Source organism: Lagenorhynchus albirostris, chromosome 2 (genome assembly GCF_949774975.1).
Source record: "Lagenorhynchus albirostris chromosome 2, mLagAlb1.1, whole genome shotgun sequence".
In the NCBI taxonomy this organism is placed as follows: domain Eukaryota; kingdom Metazoa; phylum Chordata; class Mammalia; order Artiodactyla; family Delphinidae; genus Lagenorhynchus; species Lagenorhynchus albirostris.
The window spans coordinates 28566865-28588506 of record NC_083096.1 but is presented as its reverse complement, the minus strand read 5'-3'; the positions used below and the strand labels follow the sequence as shown (position 1 = coordinate 28588506).

The following is a 21642-nucleotide window of genomic DNA, read 5'->3' as shown; positions in this document are numbered from 1 at the left end:
AATAATATTAAGGGACTTCAATATCTCACTTTCAAAAATGGACAGATCATCCAGACAGAAAGTTATTAAGGAATTATTTAATTTAAACTATGCACCAGAGCAGATGGACTTCACAGACATTTACAGAACATTCCATCAAACATTAGTAGATATACATTCTTCTCAAGTGCACACGCACATTCTCCAGGATAAATAATACATTGGACCAAAAAACTAGTCAATAAACTTAAGACTGAAATCATATCAAGCATCTTTTCCAACCATAATGGTATGAAGCTAGAAGTTGATTACAGGGAAAAAATAGGAAAATTCACAAATATGTGAAGATTTTTAAAAAGCACTGAATAACCAATGGGTCAAAGAAGAAATCAAAAAGGAAATAAGAGAACATGGTGGGTCCAGCAACTGGCAGGCATAACAGGTGGCATTCCCCATGGCCAGGTGCCTCAGCCACTGCCCACAGGAGCCTAATGTTCCTGGAGGCTCTAGGTGGAGTCCTGGGAGCTGAAGGGGACCGGCAGCCACTGCTGAAGCATGAAGAATGGATAAGGCAAGAGCCCCTCAAGGTTTCTCATTTTTCTGTTTAAGATTGTTGCCATAGCCCTCTCAGTGAAATGGAAATGCACACAGGCATTGCATAGGCAGTTGTTTTAAGTAGATCCCTGAGAGGCCAGCAAGATGGCAGGGTAGAAGGAGGTAAGCTCACTCCTTTTTACAAAAACACCAAATTAACAACTAACTGCTGAACAACCATAGACAAAAAAATTAACGCTGGAACCTACTAAAAAAAGATAACCTACACCCAAAGACAAAGAAGAAGCCATAACAACACAGTAGGAGGGTTGCAATCAAGATAAAATCAAAGCCCATACCCACTGGATGGGTGACCACAAACTGGAAAATAATTATACCACAGAAGTTCTCCCACAGGAGTGAAAATCCTGAGCCCCACATCAGACTTCCTAGTCTGGGGGTCTGGAAATAGGAGGAGGAGCCCCCAGAGAATCTGGCTTTGAAGGCCAGTGGGGTTTGACTGCAGGAATTTCACAGGACTGGGGTAAACAGAAACTCCACTACTGGAGGTTGCACACAAGGTCTAGTGCACAGCAGGACCCAGGGAGAAAACCAGTAACCTCATAAGAGACTGGGCCAGACACACATGCTAGTATTGGAGGGTCTCCGGCAGAGACGTGGGGGCTGCTATGGCTCACTATGGGGAAAAAGACAATAGCAGCTGCAGCTCTGATGAGTACTCATTAGCATGAGCCCTCCTGGAAACTGCCATTTCGCCCCAAGATGTAGCCCCACCCAACAGCCTGTAGGCTCCAGTGTTGGGATGCTGCAGGTCAAACAACCAAAAGGGAGGGAACACACCCCCACCCACCAGCAGAAAGGCTGCTTAAAGTCTTCCTGAGCACAGCTCTGCCCATCAGAGGGACAACACGGAGCTCTACCCAGCAGTGGGCAGTTACCAGTCCCTCCCACGAGGAAGCCTGAAAAAGCCTCTTAGACAGCCTCACCCACCAGAGCACACACAGCAGAAGCAAGAAGAACAACAAGGCTGTAGCCTGCAGAACGGAAACCACAATCACAGAAATTTAGACAAGATGAGACAGCAGAGGAATACGTCCCAGGTGAAGGAACAAGATAAAACTCCAGAAAAATAACTAAGTGAAGTGGAGATAGGCAAACTACAGGAAAAAGAATTCAAACTACAGGAAAATCAAACTACAGGAAAAAGAATAATGATAGTGGAGATAATCCAAGATCTCAGAAAAAGAATGGAGGCACAGATTGAGAACATACAAGAAATGTTTAAGAAAGACCTGGGAGAAATAAAAGAACAAACAGAGAGGAACAATAAACTACCTGAAATGAAAAATACAGTTTTTTTCTTCTACAGCTAGAAGAATTCAATAGTAGAGTAACTGAGGCAGAAGAACAGATAACTGAGCTGGAAGACAGAATGGTGGAAATCACTGCTACAGAACAGAATAAAGAAAAAAGAATGTAAAGAAATGAGGAGAGTCTAAGAGACCTCTGGGACAACATTAAATGCACCAACATTCACATTATAGGGGTCCCAGGAGGAGAAGAGAGAGATAAAGGACCTGAGAAAATATTTGAAGAAATAATAGCTGAAAACTTCCCTAACACGGGAAAGGAACCAGTCACCCAAGTCCAGGAGGCACAGAGAGTCCCAGGTAGGACAGACGCAAGGGGGAACACTTCAAGACACACAGTAATCAAATTGACAAAAATTAAAGGCACAGAAAGATTATTAAAAGCAACAAGGGAAAAGCAACAAATAACATAGAAGGGAACTGCCATAAGGTTATCAGTGATTTCTCAGCAGAAACTCTCCAGGCCATAAGGGAGTGGCATGATATATTTAAAGCGATAAAAGGGAAAAAGCTACTACCAAGAATACGCTACACAACAAGGCCTTCATTCAGATTCAACAGAGGAATCAAAAGCTTTACAGACAAACAAAAGCTAAGAAGATTCACCACCACCAGGCCAGCTTTGCAACAAATACTAAAGGAACTTCTCTAATGGAAAAGAAAAGGCAACTAGAAACAAGAAAATTAAAAGTGGGAAAGCTCACTGGTTAAGGCAAACATAAAGTAAATGTAGGAAACTGTCTGAACAAAAATATGATATCAAAACAAGCAATTCTGAGAAGAAAAGAGCACAAATGCAGGATATTGGAAATGCATTCAAAATTAAAAGATCAGCAACTTAAAACAATCTTTGATAGACTGCTATATCAAAAACTCTTGGTAACCACAAATCAAAAATCTAAAATAGTTACACACATAAAAAAGGAAAAGAAATCCACAAACAGTACTAAAGTTAGACATCAAATCACAAGAGAAGAAAACAAAAGAGGAAGGAAAGATAAAAGACCTACAAAAAAAAAAATCCAAAAGGGCTTCCCTGGTGGTGCAGTGGTTGAGAGTCCACCTGTCGATGCAGGGGACACAGGTTCATGTCCCAGTCCGGGAAGATCCCACATGCTGTGGAGTGGCTGGGCCGGTGAACCATGGCTGCTGAGCCTGCGCGTCTGGAGCCTATGCTCTGCAGTGGGAGAGGCGACAACAGTGAGAGGCCTGCGTACCGCCAAAAAAAAAAAAAAAAAATCTAAAACAATTAAGAAACTGGCAATAGGAAAATACATATCAATAATTACTTTAAATGTAAATGGATTAAATGCTCCAACCAAAAGACATAGGCTGGTGGAATGGATACAAAAACAACACCTGTATATATTCTGTCTGCAAGAGACCCACTTCAGATCTAGGGACACATACAGACTGAAAGTTAGGGGATGGAAAAAGGTATTCCATGCAAATGGAAATCAAAAGAATAGTAATACTCATATCATATAAAATAGACTTCAAAATAAAGACTGTTATAAGAAACAAAGAAGGACAGTATATAATGATCAAGGGATCAATCCAAGTAGTATATATAGCAATTGTAAATATGTATGCAGGCAACAGAGGAGCACCACAATATATAAGGCAAATACTAACAGTCATAAAAGGAGAAATAAACACTAACACAATAATAGTGGGGGACTTTTAAAGCTCTACTTTCATCAATGGACAGATTATACAGATAGAAGATCAATAAGGAAACACAGGCTTTAAATGACACATTAGACCAGACAATGGATATTTATAGAGCATTCCATCCAAAAGCAGCAGTATACATAGTCCTCTCAGGGGCACTTGGAACATTCACCAGGACTGACAATATGCTGGGCCACAATGCAAGCCTTGGTAAATTTAAGAAAATTAAAATCATATCAAGCATCTTTTCCAACCACAACACTATGAGATTAGAAATAACTTACAGGGGAAAAAACGTAAAAAACACAAATACATGGAGGCTAAACAATACGTAACTAAATAACCAACAGATCACTGAAGAAATCAAAGAGGAAATCAAAAAATACCTAGAGACAAATTACAATGAAAACACAATGATCCAAAATGTATGGAATGCAGCAAAAGCAGTTCTAAGAGGGAAGTTTATAGCAATATAATCCTACATAGAGAAACGAGAAAACTCTGGAATAAACAATCTAACCTTACACCTAAAGGAACTAATGAAAGAAGAACAAACAAAACCCAAAGTGTGTACAAGGAAAGAAATCATAAAGATCAGAGCAGAAATAAATTAGATAGAAACAAAAAACAAGAGCAAAGATCAATAAAATTAAAAGGTGCTTCTTTGAGAAGATAACTAAAATTGATAAACCGTTAGCCAGACTCATCAAGAAAAAGAGGGAGATGACTCAAATCAATAAAATTGGAAATAAAAAAGGAGAAGTCACAACAGACACCACAGAAACACACAGGATCATAAGAAATTATTACAAGCAAATATATGCTGATAAAATGGACAAGCTGGAAGAAATGTACAAATTCATAGAAAGGTAAAACCTTCCAAGACTGAACCAGGAAGAAATAGATAATATGAACAGACCAATCACAAGTAATGAAACTGTGATTAAAAATCTTCCAACAAACAAAAGTCTAGGACCAAATGGCTTCACAGGTGAATTCTTTTTCTTTTCTTTTCCCAGGAATATAGTACTTTATGAACACTATGGAGAAGTATTTTCCAAGACAAATATAAAAGACATAGTTCCTCTTTAGTGACTATAAAAGAAAGCCATCAACTTAACTTCTGTATTTACAGTAAAAAAAAATTTTTTTAAACTAAGTTTAAGAAGTCTTTACTAAGAATCAAATATATGTCCAACATCACAGTACACACAGGTGAATTCTATCAAACATTTAGAGAAGGGCTAACACCAATCCTTCTCAACCTCTTCCAAAAAACTGCAGAGGAAGGGACACTCCCAAACTCATTCTACAAGGCCACCTTCACCCTGATACCCAAACCAGACAGAGATACTACAGAAAAAGAAAATTATAGACCAGTATCACTAATGAATATAGTTGCAAAAATCCTCAACAAAATACTAGCAAACAGAATCCAGCAACACATTAAAAAGATCACACATCAGGAACAAGTGGGATTTATCCCAGGGATGCAAGGATTCTTCAGTGTATGCAAAATCAATCAATCTGATACACCATATTAACAAATTGAAGAAGAAAAACCATATGATCATCTCAATAGATGCAGAAAAAGCTTCCGACAAAATTCAACACCATTTATGATAAAAAAAACTATCCAGAAAGTGGGCACAGAGGGAACCTACCTCAACATAATAAAGGCCATATATGACAAATCCACAGCAAACATCGTTCTCAATGGTGAAAAACTGAAAGCATTTCCTCTAAGATCAGGAACAAGACAACGATGTCCATTCTCACCACTATTATTCAACATAGTTTTGGAAGTCCTAGCCACGGCAATCAGAAAAGAAAAAGAAATAAAAAGAACACAAATTGGAAAAGAAGAAGTAAAACTGTCACTGCAGATGACATGATACTATACATAGATAATCCTAAAGATGCCACCAGAAAACTACTAGAGCTAATCAATGAATTTGGTAAAGTCGCAGGATACAAAATTAATGCACAGAAATCTCTTGCATTCCTATACACTAATGATGAAAAATCGGAAAGAAATTAAGAAAACACTCCCATTTACCACTGCAACAAATAGAATAAAATACCTAGGAATAAATCTACCTAGGGAGACAAGAGACCTGTATGAAGCAAACTATAAGACACTGCTGAAAGAAATTAAAGATGATACAAACAGATGGAGAGATATACTATGTTCTTGGATTGGAAGAATCAATATTGTGAAAATGACTATACTGCCCAAGGAAATGTACGGATTCAATGCAATCCCTATCAAATTACCAATGGCATTTTTCACAGAACTAAAACATAAAATCTTAAATTTGTACAGAGACACAAAAGACCATGAATAGCCAAAGCAATCTTGGGAAAGAAAAATGGAGCTGGAGGAATCAGGCTCCCTGACTTCAGACTACACTACAAAGCTACAGTCATCAAAGTAGTATTATACTGGCATAAGAACGGAAATATAGATCAATGTAACAGTATAGAAAGCCCAAAAATAAACTCAGGCACCTATGGCCAATTAATCTACAACAAAGGAGGCAAGACTATATAACTGAGGTAAAACAGTCTCTTCAATAAATGATGCTGTGAAAACTGGACAGCCACATGTGAAAAAATGAAATTAGAACATTCTTTAACACCATACACAAAATAAACTCCAAATGGATTACAGACCTAAAAGTAACACCGGATACTATAAAACTCTTAAAGGAAAACATAGAACCCTCTTTGACATAAATTGCAGCAATACCTTCTTCAATCCACTTCCTAGAGTAATGGAAATAAAAACAAAAATAAACAAATGGAACCTAATTAAATGCAAAAGCTTTTTCAAAGCAAAGGAAACCACAGACAAAACGAAAGACAACCCACAGAATGGGAGAAAATATTCTTCAAAAGATGAAACTGATAGTGGATTAGTCTCCAGAATTTACAAACAGCTCATGTGGCTCAAAAATAAATAAATAAATAAATAAATGGGCAGAAGACCTAAATAGGTATTTCTCCAAAGAAGACATACAGATGGCCAAGAGGTACGCGAAAAGATGCTCAACATCACTAATTACTGGAGAAATGCAAATCAAAACTACAATGAGATATCACCTCACACCAGTTAGAATGGCCATCATCCAAAAGTCTACAAACAATAAATGTTGAAGAGGTGTGGAGAAAAAGGAACCCTCCTACACTGTTGGTGGCAATGTAAATTGGTACAGCCACTATGGAGAACAGTATGGAGGTTCCTTAAAAAACTAAAAATAGAGCTACCATATGATACAGCAATCCCACTCCTGGGCATATATCCAGAGAAAAACATGGTTTAATAGGATACATGCACCCCAATACTCATTGCAGTGCTGCTTACAATAGCCATCGAAAGATGAATGGATGAAGACGTGGTACATATACACAATGGAATATTACTCAGCCTTTAAAAAGAATGAAATAATGCCATCTGCAGCAACATGGACGGACCTGGAGATTATCATACTAAGTGAAGCAAGTCAGACAGAGAAAGATAACTATCATATGACATCGCTTATATGCAGGATCTAAAAAAAATGATACAAATGAACTTATTTACAAAACAGAAATAGACTTACAGACTTAGAGAAGGAAGTTATGGTTACCAGGGAGGAAGGTTGGTGGGGGGAAAGGATAGATTGGGAGTTCGGGATTGACATGTACTCACTACTATATTTAAAATAGATAACCAACAAAGACCTACTGTATAGCACAGGGAACACTGCTCAGTATTCTGTAATAACCTAAATGGGAAAAGAATTTGAAAAAGAATAGATACATGTATAACTGAATCACTTTGCTATACACTTGAAATTAACACAACACTGTTAATCAACTATGCTCCAATATAAAATAAATTTTTTTGAAAAAAAGAAATCAAACTATATTGAGACACATGAAAAGGAAATACAACATATCAAAGCTTATGTGATGCAGCAAAAGCAGTTTTAGAAGGAAGTTCATAACAGTAAATGTCTACATTAAAAAAGAAGAAAGATCTCAAATAAACAACCTAACTTTACTCCTCAAGGAACTAGAAAAGGAACTGAATCCAAAGTTAATAGAAGAAAGGAGATAACAAATAACAGAATGGAAACAAATGAAATAGACACTAAAAAGACAATAGAAAAGATCAAAGAAACTAAGAGCTGGTTTTTTGAAAAGATAAACAAAATAGACAAACCTTTAGGCAGACTTACCAAGAAAAAAGGTAGAGAACTAAAATAAATAAAATTAGAATTGCTCTTTCTTCTAAGAGCAGGAACAGGAATAAAAACAAGGATGGCCACTCTCAGCACTTTTATTCAAAACAGTATTGGAAGTCCTAGCCACAGCAATTAGGCAGGAAAAAGAAATAAAATGCATCTATATTGGAAAGGAAGAAGTAAAATTGTCTCTATCTGCAGATGACATGATATTATATATAGAAAACTACAGGGACTCCACCAAAAAACTGTTAGAAATAAACAAATACAGTTAAGTTGCAGGGTACAAAATCAACAAACAAAAATCTGTTGTGTTTATATACAGTAACAATGAGCTAACAGAAAGAGAAATTAAGAGAACAATCTCATTTATAATCACAGCCAAAAGAATAAAATACCTAGGAATAAATTTAACCAAGGAGGTGAAACACATATACACTGAAAACTATAAGACACTGTTGAAAGAAATTGAAGAAGACACAAGTAAATGGAAAGCTATTCCATGCTCATAGATTGGAAGAATTAACATTGTTAAAATGTCCACTCAACCCAAAGAAATCTACAGATTCAAAGCAATCCCTATCAAAATTCCAATAGCATTTTTCAAAGAAAAGAATCCTAAAATGCATAAGGAACCACAGAAGACCCCAAATAGCCAAAACAGTTTGAGAAAGAAAGAGCACACTCCCTGATTTCAAATTATTTTACAAAGCTATACTAACCAAAACAGTATGGTGTTGGCATAAAAATCAACAGAACAGAATAGAGAGCCCAGAAATAAACCCATGTATATGTGGTCAGTTAATTTAAGACAAAGAAGCCAAGACTGTACACTGGGGAAAGTACGGTCTCTTCAATAAATGGTGTTAGGGAAACTGGCCAGCCACATGCAAAAGAATGAAACTGGACCACTATACACAAAAATAATTGAAAATGGATTAAAGATTTGAATGCAAGACCTGAAATCATAAAACTTTTAGAAGAAAACATAGGCTGTAAGCTCCACGACATCTGTCTTGGTGATAATGTTTTCGATCTGACATCAAAGGCAAAGGCATCAAAAGCAGAAATAAACAAGTGGGACTACATCAAACTAAAAAGCTTCTGCACAGCAAGGAAACCATCAACAAAATGAAAAAGCAACCTACCAAATGGGAGAAAATATTTGCAAATCATATATCTGATAAAGAGTTAATAACCAAAGAATTCATACAACTCAACAGCAAAGAACAAACAACTCTTTAAAAAATGGGCAGAGTAGCTGAATAGACATTTTCCCTAAGAAGACATACAGATGGCCAAAAGATAAATGAAAAGATGCTCAACATCACTAATCATCAGGGAAATGCAGATTAAAACCAGAATGGGATATCACCTAACACCTGTTAGAATGACTATAATAAAAAAGACAACAAATAACAAGTGCTAGTAAACATACGGAGAAAAGGAAATACTACAGCACTATTGGTGGGAATATAAATTGGTACAGCCTCTATGGGAAACAGTATGCAAACTCCTCAAAAAGTTAAAAATGCAACTACCGTATGATCTAGCAATCTCACTTCTGAGTATTTACCCAAAGGAAATGAAAACAGGATATTGAAGAGATATCTGCACTTCCATGATCACTGCAGCATTAATTCCAATAGCCATGATGTGAAAAGAACCTAAGCATCCATAAGCAGATGAATGAATAAATAAGATGTGATATACAAATATATAGAATATTATTCAGCCATGAGTAAAAAGGAAATCCTTTCATTTGCAACAATATGGAGGAACTTGAGGGAATTATGCTAAGTAAGGTAAGCCAGAGAAAGACAAATACTACATGATATCACTTATACGTAAAATCTAAAAAATAAAAAAACTCCAACTCATATACTCAGAGAGTAAAAAAGTGGTTGCCAAGGCCTGCGGAATGGGGAAAATATGGAAAGGTTGGTAAAAGTGTAAACTTTCAGTTATAAGATGAATAAGGTCTGAAGATCAATATAAACATAGTGATTACCAATGACAATACTGTGATATAATTGAACTTTCGCTTACAGAATAGAACTTAAATGTTCTCACACACACACACACAAATAAATACATGAGGTGATGGATGTTTTCATTAATTCAATGGCGGGAAACCTTTAAATACCTTACAATTTTATTAGTCAATTATACCTCAATTAGGCTGAAAACAAAAACTGTCAAGGCCATAAAAAAATGAGGAAAGTCTGAGAAACTATCACAAACCAGAGACTGACTAAGGACACAGGACAACTAAATGCAATGTGTTATCTTGGATTGGATCTTAGAACAGAAAAAGGACATTAAAAACTGGTGAAATTCTAATGAAGTCTGGAGTTTGGAATTTAACACTAAGGGAAACTGGGGTGAGGTATGTATAGGAAATGCCTCTACTATCTCTACAACTTTTCCATAAATCTAAAGTTATTCCAAAATAAAAGTTTATTTTTCAAAAAAAGATGTATTAGGAATCTTACAGGACAGGTTTTAAGCAACGTGTGCACAAGTCATGGATTGCAGCGAGAAGAACTTAGGGAATGAAAGAAGTTTGGAAACAGACAAGTCAGGAAGTCATAGTAGGAGATTCTTAATGATCAAGAGTGGCAGGTCTTTAAGGGGATTTTGGCAGTTTTGACACATTCCCTGCTGTAGAGTAATCTCACAATCTCTGATCAAGTGCACTCAGCCAGAACAAATAATGAACCAGCAGATTTAGACACGGCAAAAAGTTAGACCAAAGTACTTGTGAAAAATTTAAAAATTAATATTCTTCTTGACTAATAAAAACAAAGACATATAGAAATAAAAACTAAAAAGAAGAATTCATGTAAACAATAGCATTAGATATTGGAATAGGTCACTAAAGTGTCCCTAAAACTCTCACTTCCCAGGTCTTAAAAAAACTGGATAGGGCTTCCCTGGTGGCGCAGTGGTTGAGAGTCCGCCTGCTGATGCAGGGGACACGGGTTCGTGCCCCGGTCCAGGAGGATTCCACGTGCCGCAGAGCGGCTGGGCCCGTGAGCCATGGCCTTTGGGCCTGTGTGTCTGGAGCCTGTGCTCCGCAACAGGAGAGGCCACAACAGTGAGAGGCCCACATACCACAAAAAAAAAAAAAAAAAAAAAAAAAACTGGATAGAATCTCAAACAAACTACAGATGGTTTAGATACAGCCTTGTCTGTTATCTTCTCCAGCTGACATTTAATCATAACCCTTTTCAAGAGTTTCTCATGGAGCTTCTGGTGTTTCTTTCCACTGAACTCTTGTTGCATTTAACATCTTAGCATCTGTCTGTCAAGTAGCGTAAGTAGTGTATGCCACCTCATTCTTTCACTTGTGTATAAGTCCTGCCTCCCTAGCACATATTCATTCATTCATTGTTTCAACAGTCAAGTCAGTCAGTATTGGATGTCTACCAGGCACTGTGCTGGGCATTAAGGGTACATTGTTATAAATAAGAAACCACTGTTGTCCTCAAGCTTTTCCAATGAGGTCAAAAGATAGACAATTAATCAGGCAATTTTAAAAAAACAGTGTATTAAGTGCTATAACAGATGCTTGCCCATGATGTTATGGGACAACATAAAAGGGGTATTTAACCAGATTTTAGGTTTAGAAGTGAAAACATTTAAGCTGAGTTCTGGAGAACTAGACCATATGCAACCTGATGTCAAAGGCCCAATCACAGACATTTGAATTTTCTCAAGCCTTAAGCTCAGCTCCTTGCAGAGAGCAGAAATTAGACTGTTAGTTAATTATGATCATAATAATATTGATAATATGGATCAAGACAATAACAATGGCTTGTGTCCAAGATACAAAGATGAGTAAGGCAGAACTCCAACTCTCAAGGCATCTCTGGAATTTTCCCTGTTCATCCTTGTACCCATCACGCCAATCACAATTCCTGGGACATGCTCGCACTCAATAAATATTTGCTGAATGGATGAGCTTTCCCAGACTCCCCACATTCAGTCAAGCACCAAGTCCCATGAACTCTTTTTTTTTTTTTAATAAGGCTGTTTCATTCGTGTGTTTACTGGAGTGGCAGGTTTTTTTTTTTTTCGGGGGGAGGGGGGGCATGTGACACGGCTTGTGGGATCTCAGTTCCCCAACCAGGATTGAACCCGGGCCACAGTAGTGAAAGTACCAAATCCTAACCACTAGACCACCAAGGAACTCCCCTCATGAACTCTCACTTCACAATATTTCTTACATCTGTTCCTCGATTTTTCTACTTTTCACCATACTCTTTTGTTACTTCCTATCCCTACCACTGAAAGAGAATTTACACTGGTCCCCCCCCCCCGGCAAGTCAGGCTCTTCTTCCTCAACACTGCGAGCCACCAGCAGGTTTTCTGAAACCCAGACTTGCTAACTGAAGTGCCTACTGAAATACCTCCTGTTTGCTTACAGAATAAAGCTGAACATCATCAGCATTATTACAATTCAAATCCTCAAGTCCTCCGTGGTCTTGTCCTAATCTACCGCTGCGGGTGTTTTCACACGCAACGCTCACTTAAACAAACCCTGTCCTCTAGTCATACTTGTTCACCCACTGGTCTTCCAAACAGGCTTTTTGTTGACCAAATTCCACTCAAAAGCCTTGGTTCAGGCCAGTCCTATATCCAGCAGCTCTTCTTCCTAGGCTCCTAGGACCCAGTACAAAACTTTGCCTAGGGTGAAGCTTTCTTTGAACACCTTTGTGTACAGTGTGAAAGAGAAACCACATTTTTTTAATACAGATATACAACTGACTCAACACCATTTTTTCAAAAGACCATATTTTTCCCAGTGCACTTCTGTGCCTGTCACTTTTGTCATAAATCAAGAACCTGTCAATAATAACATATACACAGGTCTGTTTCTGCACTTTCTGTTGATTGATCTATTCAATTATCCTTACACCGATACCACATTGCTTTAATTAATCTAGATTTGCTATCTGGAAACAGTCGACTAAGTTGTTCTTCATCAAGACTGTCTTCTCTATTCTTGGCCTTTTGCATTTTCATACAAATTTTAGAATCACTTTTCAACATATACAAACTTGTTGGGATTTTAATTGGAATTGTATCTACTCTATAGATCAATCTGGGAGAAAATTAAAAAGAAGTCTTATCAATCTCCTTAAGTATTTGATATTTTTATGCTAACGTAGATGGTAACAGTTTTTAGTTTTATTTTGGAATTGTTTTTTCATAATTTAATTTTGTATAGTAACTTTGTATCCAGTGGCTATGATAAATCCAGTGACATTATTAATTCATTAAGTGTTATCTGTAGTTTATGTTGTTCAGATGTACAAAATAATGTCATCTGCTAATGACAATTTTACTACTTCCTTTGAATTCTTACTCTTGCCTTACTGCATTGGTTATGACCTCCTGTACAATGGTAAACAGAAGTGATGATGACGGACATCTATGCCTCACTATCCAGGGAGATATTTTTAAATATTTCACCATTAACTATGATTCTTTTTAAAGAAACTCTTTATCAGAATAATGAAGTTTCCTTTTATTTCCAGTTTGTTGAGAATTTTATCATGCCTAAGTATAGAATTTCATCAAACACTTTTACTTCATTTATTGAGATATGGGTTTACTTTCATTCTGTTAATGTGATAAATTACACTGACTTTTGAATTTTATATCAACTTTGTATTACTAGAATAAATTTAACTTTGTTACAATATGTAATCAGTATACAACAGGATTCATTACCTATTTTATCCTTGTCTAAACAAGTCCTTTGAAGACAGGGTTTTATGCTACTTTGTATTTTTCTGTATTATTCATAACACTGTAATCATATTATAACTATATTTATAAAATTGTAAGCATCTTGAGAGAGGGCAAAGACTTGCTTTGGTCTTTGTATACTCTCTACTGTTTGGAACACAGTATACATCACATAAATGCTTGTTGAATGAAAGTCCTCATAATCTCCTAACAAAGTGTCTTTCACATAAAAGTCACTCTAAATAAATATCTGTTGATGATGAGTGTGTCAGTTAGCGCTTTCTTTACTTCAATGAGTCCCATTTTCTCAATTTAATTCCTCATGTTATAACTGTAAGAGCCCTAACAACTTATTGGCAGGAGCACAATTATCGCTCAATTCAGAAAAAGAATATGTTCACAAGTTTCACCATCTACTCTAGAGGATAAAAAACCATATTTATCACCCAATTGCCATGACATCCAGTCCCATGATACCCAGTCAGGTAGTCCAGCTTGGGCCCACTTCATATGTTAGGCATCAGTGAGATTTTCCAAAGTACATAAGTACACCTGGGAAAGTTTCCCATGTTCTTCATTCTGCTTCATAAGCCCTGCTTAACAGCTTGATTTGTGATTTTAGAAACTGGGCTCTTTTGTCTCTGTTTCTGAGAAAAATTTAAACATACGTTTTTGGTAAAAAGGTCTGTCTCTTCACAACCACTGTGTGGCATTTCAACTGTAACTCAACATTTATGTTGTACTCTCACAGCACAATTTATGTAGGTATGAATTTGAGACAATCCGTAACTTTAAATGTCCCCAACACATACACTTGAAGCAACATCTCTGGGTTGCTACTTTACCACAAATTCTCTCTCTGCCTAACTATGCCATCTATCAGTCAATTCAGTACAAGAACATAACATATTATAGTTACTGTCTTGTTCCAGAAATTCAAAAGATTCATCAGATTTCTTGACCTTTAGAGCCAGAACAGAAGAACTGGAAACTGTTACATAGGCTCAAACCTGAGACAGATACAGAAATCTGTGAGGAGAAGCGAAAACTTTCAGAGAAACTAGCCAGAGGAAATAGGTAGTGGCTATTACATGGAAGAAGGGAAGAAAAAAGGAATCTTAGCTTCAGTAGTCTTGAGCTTCTCAAGTTAAATATATTTAATATATCACTGACAGTGATTATGTTAAAATAACTCAATAAGCCATACCCAACAGAGTTCAAAGAAGTCAAAGTTTCTTCAAAACAAACTGAAGTGTCAACCCACTGTCCATTAGTAGAATAAATATATGCCACCTAAAGTAATGACAAATACAATAATGGACACAACACTGATGCATTAGAACACACTCAAGAGACATCTAGACTTTCATTTCTTGACGCATGGGTTAGAGAGGCAGAGAATTCTGCCTCAGCCTATTCTGTTTATCTAAAGTCACAGTAAATAATCCTGGTAAATGTTAATGTTCTTAAATGTTTGCCAGACTAAAATTATCCAGTCTGGCCAAAAATACATAAACATAAAAAAGGATATTTTCTCCTTGTTCATTTATTTGTTTCCTTGGTTAGTTGGTTGATTTTCAATGGTACATTTTAAAGATGCATTCCCTTAGGTTGAACTTTGTCTTTTTGTGCTTTACTGATCTGCTCTGTGGAGTATAATTACTTTCATGAATCTGCTCTGTGGGACATAAATAACATTACATAATATGAGCCTAGACCACGGTGACCAAGTTTGCTCCAATCCATTTATTCTTCTTTGCTCATCATGTGAATAATTTATTCCAGGAGGCAAGTGTGCACTTGGCATTTATCTACTATTCACTGGTAACATAAACTCTATTTAAGTGTGAAAATTCACACTTAGAGAAGACAATTTTTTTTTTTTTAGTGAGGCACTTACTAAACCAAGCAAGACACTAGGACTCACTACAAGTGTGCACATTAAGGATTCTGTCTTCTACTCTTTACAGTTTCTCTCTTCTGCTTTCTCTTTCCATTTTAAATAGGCTTTCTGAGCCACCATGCCGATAAATATCACCACCAGCGCAAAGCTGGGAAGGAAAGCAGAAGTTGGGGACAGGGCAAGGAGTTGGTCTCCACTAGCAGAGCCCACAGAGAGAGTGAGAACAAGAGTCAGCCTCAGAATGGCCAGGCAGGGAACAAACAGGGGCCCACTGGCCCAGGAAAGAAGCCCCCAGAAAATGGACCAGAAGCCAGGCAAAGAGGCAACTTAACAGGCCAGGAATGGTGAGCTGGCCTTGCTGACAAAAAGACCCATACACTTCTGGGTCCAGAACTATAATTCCGGCAGGCTCATCTCAAATATGAAATCTGGAAGCTCTTTGGGTGGAGAGTGCAGGCTCAGCCAGGCAACACCTGAGCAGCAATTATACCTATAGGTATTGTGTGTTGAGCACTGAGCACGGGCCATATGCTGTGCTAAGAGCTTTATGTCTCATGGTCATCCTTACGAGCTAGTCATGGATGTTCTCTTTCTCCTTCTTTTGGGTCTTGGTTGAATGCACCTTCCTCACCCCCTTTCAAGAAAGCCTTGGCCAGGAAACTTTCTTTGGCCAACTATCATGAGTCAAATAGATGCACCACTTCTGGGTAGAAGTACTGAAGGCATCACATGATTCACCAGCTTCCCTTCAGCTGACTTGACAATCATGAAAACAAGTATAAGGATGGAGCTCCCAGCAGGCCAGGCAACTAAGATGTGGAAAATATCCTGCTGCTACGGATTGGATATCTGGATGCTTATGCCCCCCTCCACCCCAGCCGAATTCACGTGTTGAAATCCAATCCTCAATAGGCTGGCATTTGGAGGTGGGGCCTTTGGGAGGTGATCAGGTAATAAGGCTGGAGTCCACATGAACAAGATAGTCTTCAGAGAGCTCCCCCATCACCATCACCACCACCACCACCACCACCACCACCACCACCACGTGAGGACTCAGCAAAAAGACGGCTATCTATGAACCAGGAAGCAGGCCCTACCAGACACCAAATCTGCCTGTGCCTTGATCTTGGACTTCCCAGTTTCCAGAACTGTGAGAAATAAATGTTTATTTAAAAGCCACCCAGTCTGTTACAGCAGATCGAACTAAGACACCTGCCAACCTGCACAGGTGAGAAGAGTGAAGAAAAATTTATTTTGTAGTACATACTGAGCCCCTGCCATAAGGGGACTGTGCATCACTGGAGTATAGGCATGGACTGTCTCCTTGAATCACCCAGTAAACCTGCAACTCCTTATGGAGGACTGTGAATGTACATCCTGGTGACTGTGGGTCCTTCACCCAGGTCTATCTAACCAGAGCCCCACTCTTAACCACGCTGTGGCAAAAGCTAACTGAACAAGCAGGAGAGAAAATAAGACACCCCTATCTCCATAAACAGCATCAGGAACTTCTACACACACAACTGACATCAGGCCAGGCGACTTAGCGGAGTAGCCACTGCAACTCTCTAACTTTGTGGAAAAAAAAAAAAGTCAATCAAGGCATATACCACCAAAGGACACCAGCCTAATGTTACACCGTCCTCTGGGATAGCCAAACTGTATTAAATGGTGACTCTCAAAGTGATCCAGCCCCAGGGAGGGCTGACAGAGCAGAGTGGGTTAGAGTTGAAAAAGTGGCCCCATGCTCCTCTTCTTTGCTAGATCATAACCTTCACTTTTACATTATACCTAAAGTAAATATGGGATCCTACAGAGAATAAGACTTCCATTGTTTCCCAAACCTAATGCCTTCTAAAGCCATTGGTGTTATGAGGCTGAACAGGAGGCGAAAGATTCTAAGAACCAAGACACTATTTGCAGCTAATAAGACAACATTCTACGCAGGGCCCAGAAATTTTACTTTTTCCTGAAATTTACAAGTAGAGTTCAAAATCTAGAATTCATGGTATAAACATAACTTCCTTGTATCTTCTAATCATGACTTAAGAATGGGAGAATTCCCTCACATACATTTATTTCTTAATGGGTATTCATCTTAAGTATCAACCAACCAACAACAGGAGACCTACTAGAGAATGGACTTGAGGATATGGGGAGGGGGAAGGGTAAGCGGTGACAAAGTGAGAGAGTGGCATGGACATATATACACTACCAAACATAAGGTAGATAGCGAGTGGGAAGCAGCCGCATAGCACAGGGAGATCAGCTTGGGGCTTTGTGACCACCTAGAGGGGTGGGATAGGGAGGGTGGGAGGGAGGGAGACGCAAGAGGGAAGAGATATGGAAACATATGTATATATATATATAACTGATTCATTTTGTTGTAAAGCAGAAACTAACACACCATTGTAAAGCGATTATACTCCAATAAAGATGTTAAAAAAAATTTAAAGATGGGTTGAATGTATTCCAATCCTTAATCATTCAATTTCTGTCACTTTTCTCTGGTCCAATCTGGGGATTTGTCCTGCAGCCTTTAAACTAGAAAAGGAGAGGTAAACTATTCTCATTTTTAGCAAATTGATTGGAAATATATTCTCTAGCTGTCACTTTACATTGTGTTATTGACTTTCAGATTAAGCAATGCCTCTGAAGTCTGGACAGAGTCCACACTCCGTTATTGGGATGACTGAATATGCGTACCATTTGAAGCCATAATTTATTTATGGCCTTAATACTGGATTGGCTTTTAAAGCATGAGCAAAATAACAGTAGGCTGTTCTCATGCATATGATCTCCATTATAATTATTCATTTTTTAACATAATAAAAATGGTAGTCATCCATTTGATTAGACAGATCAAAGGGGTCAAACTACCATATATCACCTTTGAATTTCACATGATACACTCATCCTAATCTCTGCAACATCTAAATCTGAAGGTGTCACATGTGTTCAGAATGTTGTCTATCATAAAGTCAACCTTATATTTTCATGCTTTGTGTGGCAATAACATACTGGGTTATATTTGTTATGGGTTTTTAGATTTTAAATATCTAATTAGAAATTAACATCAAACTACTTGAAACATCGTAGTGTAGACAACATAGGACAGATGAGCTTGAATGAAAATAAAATTACATTGTTATGCTAATTTAATTTTCCATAGCACTTTCATAAATATTATTTCACTAAAGTGTTTGTAGATGTTTCAAAGGGGCAAGAGAATATCACAAAAAAATGTCACTGGAAGCAAAGCCCCCTTTCTAACTGAAAGCAAGTGTACAGGAAAATATCAGAACAGAATATGTTTCATGATATGTATTTGAGAAAGCAAACAAAACTGTTACTTTGATTTAAATAACAAAAGAGGTAATTTTTCAAAAAATAAGTACAAGGTTCTATTTTGGAGCATCTGAGTGAAGAAGAAAGCATAGATCCTTATGTGCAAACAACCAGATCTCACTTTCCTTGGTCTCTAACCCTCAGCAGGCACTGAGCATCCTATACTCATCCACAAAGGTGAGGCTGCCGTGGCCCACCCTGTATGACTTAATACTTTCAGTGAAAATCTAAAAGTGAGAAACCATTTAAGTATAATGTGTGCAATGTCTGTGACTCAAGGAGACATAGTCGTAAAAGGTGGCAGTATTGATTTTCAGTAAGAAAATAAAGGAACTAGACCAGCTAAAAGCACAAGCTGCAAATGAACACATATTCAGAGTGACACTGAAATGAAGACATACTCTATCACCATCCTAAGGGCAGACCATTCTCCCTAGTACTCATAAAACGACATCAGGATCCAAATTACAGGAAGATGCTACTTGCCCCTCTTTAATAACCACAGGTTCCTTCGCTAATTGTGGAGCTTGCATTTTTAAACAGATACTGCTGCCTTTCAAACAACTTGCATCCTAGAAATCTCCTTCAGTTACTTCCATAGTCTTAAGGATCTGAGGCATCCATTTGATATTGTCTCTACACACAAGACAGCATGCACCCCAATTCAAATCTTTAAACCTGCACTTTCGGACTTGATCAGGCCCTAAGAGAAAAGGCAAAGACCTTCCTTTCAGACTGGGTAAGAGAAATACTCCTTTGCCCTCTTCCTCCTGGGAAGCTAGTTGCTGCTGAAATGCCCAAGAGAAGAGAAGCGCGCGGAGTAGGGGGTGGGGGGCGGAGGAGACGGGGGAGGGGTAGGTCCTTGCGGCGGTAGATGTGTGAGTTCCAGAAGTTCTTTCTATCATAATTGGCGATGTGACCCAAATACAAGGAAACCTCCACATTCCATTAACAGACTCAATTTGGATTATGCAGCTCCGCGGAAAGAAACGGCATTTTCTCTGTAGCCAGCTGTGCTGCCCTCGAGATAACTCTCTTAGTTTCATGTTAACATTTGGTTAAGGAGATGCTGATGGGTCAGATTTGATACTGTGAATTCACTAAACGCCGTTTTACAGGGACTTTTTCTCTCCTGAATGGCGAGCCTAGGGGCTCGGCCCCAGCGCCAATAACGTTTCCGGCGAAACACGCACTCTTTGGGAGACGGGGTCCCCGCTCGCCAGCCCCCACCCTCCAGCGGCGAGTCCCGGGAGCAGGGCGACCTGCTCTTCCTTTCTCTGTTTCTCCTTGCAATGTGCAAACCCCTCCCTAGCTGGGCGCAAGTAGAGAGGACCGCCACCTGCTCATCCCAGAGGATACGCTGCAGAAAACTCGAATGGATCTTGCGCGGACACAGGCTGGATGCCAGCGGCGACAACTTTACGGATTTGTTCATGTTAGTTCTGGACCGGGTAAAATAGCCCCAAAGACGCGAGCAAACGCCCCTCTGAAGCCCACTACCGTGCAACACCGGCTCCTTGGAGCCACGCTGGGGCAGTTCCCCTTATTGCTCACCCCACAAACGCACTGCGAGCGACCCCCCCCCGCCCGCAGTGGAAGCCCGGAGAGGTCGAGGTGTGCGGGGCCAGGCAGTGCGTAAGGGAACAACCCCGCCCCGCCCCGCCCCTCCCCTCTCCGCAGCCCGCTCCTTCCCGGCAGGAAAGTGCCGGAGAGGCCCCGGACGGGCGTAGGACCCGGACGCCCCGGCCCCAAGCCGGGCCGCCGGCGGGGTCCCCGCGCCCGGCCCAGGGGCGCGCGTGTGGCAGGTGCAGGGCCGCGGTCGGGGGAGCGAGCCGCGCTTACGTGCTCCAGCTTGTCTTTCCTCCGGAGCCAGACGCTGGCGCTGTAGTCCTGCTGCTTGACGCTGCTGTAGAAGTTCGCGCCCACTCGGGTCAGGCTCGGCGAGGGCTCCTTGGGGCGGCTTTTCAGCCTCATCTGCTCAAAGCCCTCGTGGGGGGAGGCCGAGAGCCACTCGTGCTGCCGGATCTCCATGCTGACATGACCAGGCGGCGGCCGGCGCGCAGCGAGCTCGGGATGGGCGTGCGAGAAGCCGGCCGGGGCTGAGGGAGGAGCGAGCGGGCGCGGGCAGGGCGCGGGGAGCCGAGCGCGGGCAGGGCGGGGTGAAGCGGACGGGGAGGGAGGGGGAGGAGAAGGAAAGGAGGGGAGGAGGGAGAGGAGAAAGATGGGGCAGGAGGGAGGCCGCGAGCTAGGCGTAGGCGCAAGGTGCGGGCGGCTGCGGTCCCGGGTGGGCGCTTCGCACGCCGGCCCCCGGCTGAGTGCGGCGGGAGGGGGCGGGGGAGTGGGAGTGGGAGGGGCGGCGGGAGGGGGGAGGGGCGGCGCGCGCCTGCAGGTTGGCGCAGTGAGAAGGCAGAGGGCTGCGAGTCCGACCGCCGCCCCTCCCCGCGCGCCTAGGCCAGCGGTGGCCGAGCGGCGGACCTGCCTTCCGCAGCCTTCCCTCAGCCGGGCTCCGAGTCGTCCCCTCGCATTTTTACTTGAAAGCGAAGAGCAGCTGGAGAAGTCGGCGCTGTCTCCGTGCCCCCTCCCTCCTTGGCATCACCCCGCCTTTCCCCCACTCGCCGCCTCCGACCTCTGCCTCCCCTCTTTCTCAAAGTTCAGTAACTTCCAGCCTCAGGAGCCCATTTGTCCCACCCTGGGGTACTCCGAACAGAGGGTGTCCAGCAACCCCAGAAAATGGCCCCAAGGACGAGTGTCTTGAGCCTGGCACGATTTCCTTTGGAGGGTGTAGTGATGCAGACCCTCCCGGTGCGGTAGCCCAGCGGCG

General features: G+C 40.4%; 1 protein-coding gene across 1 annotated transcript in view; it reads right to left on the bottom strand.

Moving 5' to 3' along the window:
* PLD5 (phospholipase D family member 5) overlaps nt 1-20888 on the bottom strand; it is a 474308-nt gene extending 453420 nt beyond the window's left edge. The window contains exon 1 of the mRNA XM_060142072.1: nt 20664-20888. Within this exon, the coding sequence (XP_059998055.1) occupies nt 20664-20852 (189 nt within the window). The 5' untranslated portion in view covers nt 20853-20888. The remainder of the gene's footprint in view (nt 1-20663) is intronic.
* Nucleotides 20889-21642: the final 754 nt, after the last annotated feature.